At 47.2% G+C, this 7,500-nt stretch overlaps 1 protein-coding gene across 7 annotated transcripts in view; it reads right to left on the bottom strand.

Moving 5' to 3' along the window:
• Positions 1–7,500, bottom strand: part of actn1 (actinin, alpha 1) — a 29,897-nt gene that overhangs the window by 14,764 nt on the left and 7,633 nt on the right. For 5 of the 7 annotated variants that reach the window (XM_053679282.1, XM_053679285.1, XM_053679288.1 and 2 more), the window contains 6 exons: positions 7,287–7,373; positions 6,702–6,789; positions 6,069–6,147; positions 5,832–5,913; positions 3,188–3,273; positions 617–709 (listed from right to left, as the gene is read on the bottom strand). In XM_053679282.1, the coding sequence (XP_053535257.1) occupies positions 617–709; positions 3,188–3,273; positions 5,832–5,913; positions 6,069–6,147; positions 6,702–6,789; positions 7,287–7,373 (515 nt within the window). Of the gene's footprint in view, positions 1–616; positions 710–2,386; positions 2,473–3,187; positions 3,274–5,831; positions 5,914–6,068; positions 6,148–6,701; positions 6,790–7,286; positions 7,374–7,500 lie in introns of all 7 variants that reach the window. The other 2 variants (XM_053679283.1, XM_053679286.1) reach the window with 1 other exon arrangement.

Genomic DNA, 7,500 nt, shown 5'->3' with positions numbered 1-7,500 from the left:
GGTGGAGGGATGAGGTGGAGGGATGGAGGGATGAGGTGGAGGGATGAGGTGGAGGGATGAGGTGGAGGGATGAGGTGGAGGGATGAGGTGGAGGGATGGAGGGATGGAGGGATGAGGTGGAGGGATGAGGTGGAGGGATGAGGTGGAGGGATGGAGGGATGAGGTGGAGGGATGAGGTGGAGGGATGGAGGGATGAGGTGGAGGGATGGAGGGATGAGGTGGAGGGATGAGGTGGAGGGATGAGGTGGAGGGATGGAGGGATGAGGTGGAGGGATGAGGTGGAGGGATGGAGGGATGAGGTGGAGGGATGAGGTGGAGGGATGAGGTGGAGGGATGGAGGGATGAGGTGGAGGGATGAGGTGGAGGGATGGAGGGATGAGGTGGAGGGATGAGGTGGAGGGATGGAGGGATGAGGTGGAGTGATGAGGTGGAGGGATGGAGGGATGAGGTGGAGTGATGAGGTGGAGGGATGAGGTGGAGGGATGAGGTGGAGGGATGGAGGGATGAGGTGGAGGGATGAGGTGGAGGGATGGAGGGATGAGGTGGAGGGATGGAGGGATGAGGTGGAGGGATGGAGGGATGGAGGGATGAGGTGGAGGGATGGAGTGGCACTCACATCGCTGGCGAGTTTCTCGTAGTCCTCCATCAGCTGCTCGTTCTCCTGATTGACAGCGAGAACTTTACAGATGCGATTGGCCGCCGTCTCCGCCTGCAGGACACAGATCAGATGCCATTAACCTCCGCCATGGGGAGTGGCGTTAGATTAGACTCAGTGTTAAATTAGACGCAGTGTTAGATCAGGCGCTGTTAGTGTTAGATCAGATGTGTTGTTTAATCAGATTAGAACCCCCATCATGAGAAGTGGTGTTAGATCCGATGAGGCATTAAATCAGACACAGTGTTAGATTAGACCTGTGCCCCATCTCTGTCTAACAGAACTCAGTATGGTGGCACCTCATCACTGTGTTGATCGGAACACTCGCTCAGACCGAGGAACAAATGATGGAAACTTTCATCCTGATCATGTTGTTTGTGATAAAATACTGCAGCATGAGAGAGAGAGAGAGAGAGAGAGAGAGAGAGAGAGAGAGGGAAGCAATGTAGCACACAGGAAGAATGGATAGAAGGACAGGAGAAAAAAAGAACAGATAAGATCAGGATTGGAACAACAGGACCGGGCAGATGTGACCTTTGACCTCTGATGAAAAAGGAATAAAAAGTGAAGTGCCACTTGAACACAGTATAAACTTCTTGAATTAAACCATCAAAGTGAAGCGGTGTAACTGTACACTGTGTGTGTGTGTGTGTGTGTGTGTGTGTGTGTGTGTGTGTGTGTGTGTGTATGTGTGTGTGTGAGAGAGTGTGTATGTGTGTGTGTGTGTGTGTGTGTGTGTGTGTGTGTATGTGAGAGTGTGTATGTGTGTGTGTGTGTGTGTGTGTATGTGAGAGTGTGTATGTGTATGTGTGTGTGTGTGTGTGTGTGTGTGTGTGTGGTTTCCAGCATTCCCTGAGATCTGCGATGTTCTAACAGGTCCTTATAAGGGCAGACAGGATCTAACATCTCCCCTCAACACACTCCGAGCATTCTGGGAATGTTTATCGGCAGCATGACTCATCAGCTCACACACACACACACACACACACACACACACACGAGTTTAAATGAACTGAGCTGACTCTTAACTGACTCACAGGCTCTAAATGAAAATGAATCCTTTCTGAGTGAGACACTTCCTAAATATCTCCGTACTCCCTACTCCCTGTACACTATCAAGTGCACTAATACAAGTTCACTACATCACAAGTGTCTGACCATCATCAGTCCACTGTGGGCGTGTCCCAAACAACACACCCTATTCACTATATAGTACAAATAAACAGCATCATAAACATCCTTTCATGACACACTGGTGTTTGTGAGACAGTCACAGTTCCTTCACTGCGCAGTGAACACGGTGTGGTTTCAGAGACATGCTGAAACATCAGAGTCTGAATACAGGAGGGGCAGAGACAGAGAGAGTCAGACGGAAACAGAGCGTGAGACGGAAATAGAGAGCGTGAGACACAAACAGAGAGTGTGAGACAGAGAGTGTGAGACAGAGAGAGAGAGACAGAGAGAGAGAGAGAGACAGAGAGAGAGAGAGAGACAGAGAGAGAGAGAGACAGGAAAGAGAGTGAGATGGGCATCTGTCTGCTAGCAGCCTCATAAACTCCAGATTTTCTCCTCAGGAGGCCAAATTAGCACATTAACACACACACACACACACACACACACACACACACACACACACACAGAATGGAGCTCAGAGGAATCTGTGCATTGAAGCCCCGCCCTCTGTTCTGATTGGGTGATGAGGGGGAGTGGGTGTGTCTGTGGCACTCTCACCTTCTGCTTCCCCGAGAAGGCGTGGTAGTAACACGACACGTACGTCATCACAGCCTTCTCATCGGGACGCAGCGTACTAACGACATCTACCCCGGAAAAACAGAGGGAGAGAAAGAAAGTGGGAAGGAAAGAGAAAAGAAAGAGAGAGAGAGAGAGACATGCTCAGAGGAAATGACTGCAGAGACACCGGAAACATCAAAGGCATGAGGACGGGCATGAGTGTGTTCCCTCTCCCTTGTTCCCTCGCTCTAGTGAGGAAGAGGAGGAGAAAAGGAGAAGAAAAAAGACAGTAGGTTTGGATATAAGAGGAATAAAGGAGAGGCAGAGCAGAGAAGAAAAAATAGAGAAAAAGAGCGTGATGAGAAAGAAAGAGGAGGACAGGACAGAAGAAGGAAGAATCTGAAAGAAGAACAGATCAAAAGAGAGGAAAGATAACAGAAGAGAACAAGAAAAAAGTGGAGGGGGAAAAGGAGGGAGAGAGAGAGAGAGAGAGAGAGAGAGAGAGAGAGAGAGAGAGAGAGATAGATTCGGCTGTTTATTTGAAGGGGGGAGACACACTCATGCCCACTGACAACTAGAAACACTACATTTCCCATAAGGCCGAGCAACACTTGCAGCACTGGGAAGAGCCCTGAAGGAGTGGGCGGAGCTTTCACTGCAGAGAGACAGAGAAAGTGAGATTCACCTTGGAAAAAAACAGAAAGGAAAAGAGTGAACAGGGCGGAGCTTCATTCAAACTGGGTGTGGCTTAGTGAGAGGGGAGGGGGTTCAAAAGAAGGTGAGTATTGCATCCTGGGATACCTTCTGCGCCCCAGAGAAGGCGTGGTAGAAGCTAGAAACGTAGGTCATGATGGCCTTCTCATCCGGACGGGCTGTACCAACGATATCTGTGGGGGGGGGCACGACACAGAACGTGTAAATTCACACTGTCAGGATGAATACAGAGAGAGAGAGAGAGAGAGAGAGAGAGAGAGAGAGAGAGAGAGAGAGAGAGAGAGGGAGAGAGAGAGAGAGAGGGAGGGAGAGAGAGGGGGGGGGCAGAGAGACAGAGAGAGAGAGAGACAGAGAGACAGACAGGGAGACAGAGAGAGGGAGAGACAGAGAGAGCGACATAGACAGAGAGACAGAGAGAGAGAGAGACAGAGAGAGAGACAGAGAGACAGACAGGGAGACAGAGAGAGAGAGAGACAGAGAGAGAGACATAGACAGGGAGACAGAGAGAGAGAGAGACAGAGAGAGAGACATAGACAGGGAGACAGAGAGAGAGAGAGACAGAGAGACAGACAGGGAGACAGAGAGAGGGAGAGACAGAGAGAGGGACAGAGAGACAGACAGACAGGGAGACAGAGAGAGAGAGAGACAGAGAGACAGACAGGGAGACAGAGAGAGGGACAGAGAGACAGACAGACAGGGAGACAGAGAGAGAGAGAGAGACAGAGAGACAGACAGGGAGACAGAGAGAGAGACAGACAGAGAGACAGACAGGGAGACAGAGAGAGGGACAGAGAGACAGACAGACAGGGAGACAGAGAGAGAGAGAGACAGACAGGGAGACAGAGAGAGAGAGAGACAGAGAGAGAGAGAGACAGAGAGAGACAGACAGGGAGACAGAGAGAGAGAGAGACAGAGAGAGAGAGAGACAGAGAGAGAGAGAGACAGAGAGACAGACAGGGAGACAGAGAGAGAGAGAGACAGAGAGAGAGACAGAGAGACAGACAGGGAGACAGAGAGAGAGAGAGACAGAGAGACAGACAGGGAGACAGAGAGAGGGAGAGACAGAGAGAGGGACAGAGAGACAGTCCTCGGTACAATCAGCTGAAATAAAAGAGTTAAAAGCGTGCTGGAGGAAACACTTGGAGCCGCTGCAACGGGTCTCATTAAAAACTACGATCATTTATTTCTTTATTTCTCCATTTATAAAAGAACATTATTTTCAGAAACATGCATAAATATTAGTTCTGCTGAATGTCAATAAATTTTTGTTAAAAAGCACATACACAACACTGCCAAAAGTATGTGCACCCCTGACCATCACACCCATATGTGCTTGCTGAAAATCAACATCCAGATTTATTCCCCTTTTACTGTTATAATGCGCTCCACTCGTCTGGGAAGGCTTTCCACTAGATTTTGGGGCGTGACCGTGGGGATTTTGGGGCGTGGCCGTGGGGATTTGTGTTCATTCAGCTACAAGAGCGTTAGTGAGGTCGAGGTCAGGTGCTGAGGTTGATGTGAGGAGACTCCAGTTCCAGTTCATCCCGAAGGTGTTCAGTGGGGTCGAGGTCAGGGTTCTGTACAGGACACTCGAGTTCTTCCACCTTCTTCCAACCTTCACACCTCTTAGTTCTGGGCCTCTTAGTTCCACTGAAGGGAAACTGTAATGCTACAGCGTACAGAGACGTTCTATACAACTGCGTGTTTCTGACTTTGTGGTAACAGTTTGGGGAAGAAGAACACATAGGTCTGATGGTCAGGGGTGCACATACTTTTGGCCATATATTGTATTTGAGGAAGTGTCAAGTGGGCCGGAGTCAGGAAGGGTATCTGACTGATTCAACACTTTGAAAATTAATTGAAGATTATTTGCAAATGTTTTACGCGGAGAGAGAGAATGTGATTTCTCCGCGAGTTTTGAGGTTAATCATCGTGTCCATGTCTGACCTGCGGAGATCACTCGAGTGCGTCACCTGACCGTCACACCAAGTCTGTCTACATTTACTATTCAGTTAGAGCAGAACCATCACAAGCAGCATAGCATCTTCTAACGTTCCTTCTCAAAAGTAATCCCAGTTCTGTGAATCAGACAAGAGTTTGGAAGAACTGGGATAAAATGTCAGTTAATAAAAATATCAGCACATGTCCAATCTAGAGTGAGAATTTTTCAGCAGTTCCTTGATGTGTTCAGACTCCACAGGAACAGAAAACAGTCTCTGACTTACTGCTGTGTTCCTGTTACTACCTCCACACTCTGACTGATCGTCACCTCACTGGTCTTTCTATTATTGACCTTCACCTTAAAGGGGTGCCCTGTGCTGCTCTCGCATGTTCTGGACTACCTCCTACTGCTCTCGCATGTTCTGGACTACCTCCTACTGCTCTCGCATGTTCTGGACTACCTCCTACTGCTCTCGCATGTTCTGGACTACCTCCTACTGCTCTCGCATGTTCTGGACTACCTCCTACTGCTCTCGCATGTTCTGGACTACCTCCTACTGCTCTCGCATGTTCTGGACTACCTCCTACTGCTCTCGCATGTTCTGGACTACCTCCTACTGCTCTCGCATGTTCTGGACTACCTCCTACTGCTCTCGCATGTTCTGGACTACCTCCTACTGCTCTCGCATGTTTTAGGTTACCCCTTACCCGTTTCTCTTGTTCTGGTCTATACCACTTACTGGTCCACCTGGTGATTAGTGGCCCAATTATCCCTTAAAACAAGTCTTACCCTCTGCGTCCAGCATCTTAGGGATGTCAAGGTATTTTTCAGCCACATCAAACGCAGTGTTCAGGTTGGTCATAGGGTCGTCCTGTACAGGAAGAGGAAAAAAAAAACAAAAAAAAAACATCCTGTTAGCACTACCTGACCTTTGACCCCTGAAAGCTAACAATGTCTAATCACAAAACTGAACTAAGCTCTTTCTAGAAGTTGCATTAATTTTTTGTTTTTTTAGTTGAGCGTCACCTTGCGCAGTTTGCCGTAGTCTATGAGTTCTGGACGATGCCGATGAATAAGAGCACAGAACCCCAAACCATCCTTCCAGCTATGAAAGAGAGAAAATAAAAGACATTATTATTATTATTATTATTATTATTATTATTATTATTATTATTCCTTTATCTTTGCCTTCTTCATATTTAGGGCCCTAAGAAATCCAATTTTTACTTTTTTTTTACTGTAAGAAAACAAATTCCACACGGTAACTGAGGCAGTTGAGCAACACACACTGACGTTCTTCAGTTTTGCGAACACTGTAGTTTTTATTCAAATACTGACAGAGTATTTAAACTTTTTTAAAATCTATGCTCAATTTTCATCCAGGTCACGACTGCATTCTCACATCCTCACAATCCTCTCATCCTCCACATCTTGGTTTCACACACACACACACACACACACACACACACACACACACACACACACACACACACACACACTAAGCAAACATAGCCAAATATCACCATGGCAACACACACAGCTTATCTGGTTTCTACTTGCAGAGGAAGGGAGGGAGAATGTGGACAGGATGTAAAACACACACACACACACACACACACACACACACACACACACACACACACACACACACACACAGACCTGATATGGAAGTTCTGGATGTTGACGTTTTTGTAAGGGGCGGTTTTTCTCTGACACCACAGCAGAAGTCCCTCTTTGGCCGAAGTTTCTGTACAAAGATGAAAGAAGGATTTAATGGCTTTAATTAGCGGTTCGCTGTTTATTAGCAGCATTAGCCATTTCACCAGCGGGTTCAGCTATCTGTATTAGCAATGTTTCTTACAGCACTGCAATTTACTAGCAGCGATGTTGATCAGAATTCTGTCTGATCTCTCCGTCTTACTGTAATGTTTAATGTCCAATATTCTAACAGACTTTATCTAAGACTCATCCCTTTTAATTTAATTTAATTCGTGATCTCATTTTTATTCAATACTCACAGCGAGACAGAGACAGAGACAGAGAGAGAGACAGAGAGAGAGAGACAGAGAGAGAGAGACAGAGAGAGAGAGACAGAGAGAGAGAGACAGAGAGACCAAAAGAAAAACAGAGAGAGACAGAGAGAGAGAGAGAGAGAGAGACAGACAGACACAGAGAGAGACACAGCGAGAGAGAGAGAGACCGAAAGAAAAACAGAGAGAGAAACAGACAGAGAGACACACACACCCTCCACTGAGATGTCCTGGATGGCGAAGCGGAGGATGATGGTCCAGATCATTCCCAGAGTCATCTTAGCGTTCCCATCAACAATCTCTAACAGAGTAAACACAAACAATGTCAACACAACAACATGAACACAAACATCAACGCTAACAACATCAACACAAACAACAACGACATCAACACAAACAACAACGACAACAACACAAACAACAACAAC

Source organism: Ictalurus punctatus, unplaced genomic scaffold (assembly GCF_001660625.3).
Source record: "Ictalurus punctatus breed USDA103 unplaced genomic scaffold, Coco_2.0 tig00006670, whole genome shotgun sequence".
Lineage (NCBI taxonomy): Eukaryota > Metazoa > Chordata > Actinopteri > Siluriformes > Ictaluridae > Ictalurus > Ictalurus punctatus.
This window is presented reverse-complemented; position numbering and strand designations above follow the sequence as displayed.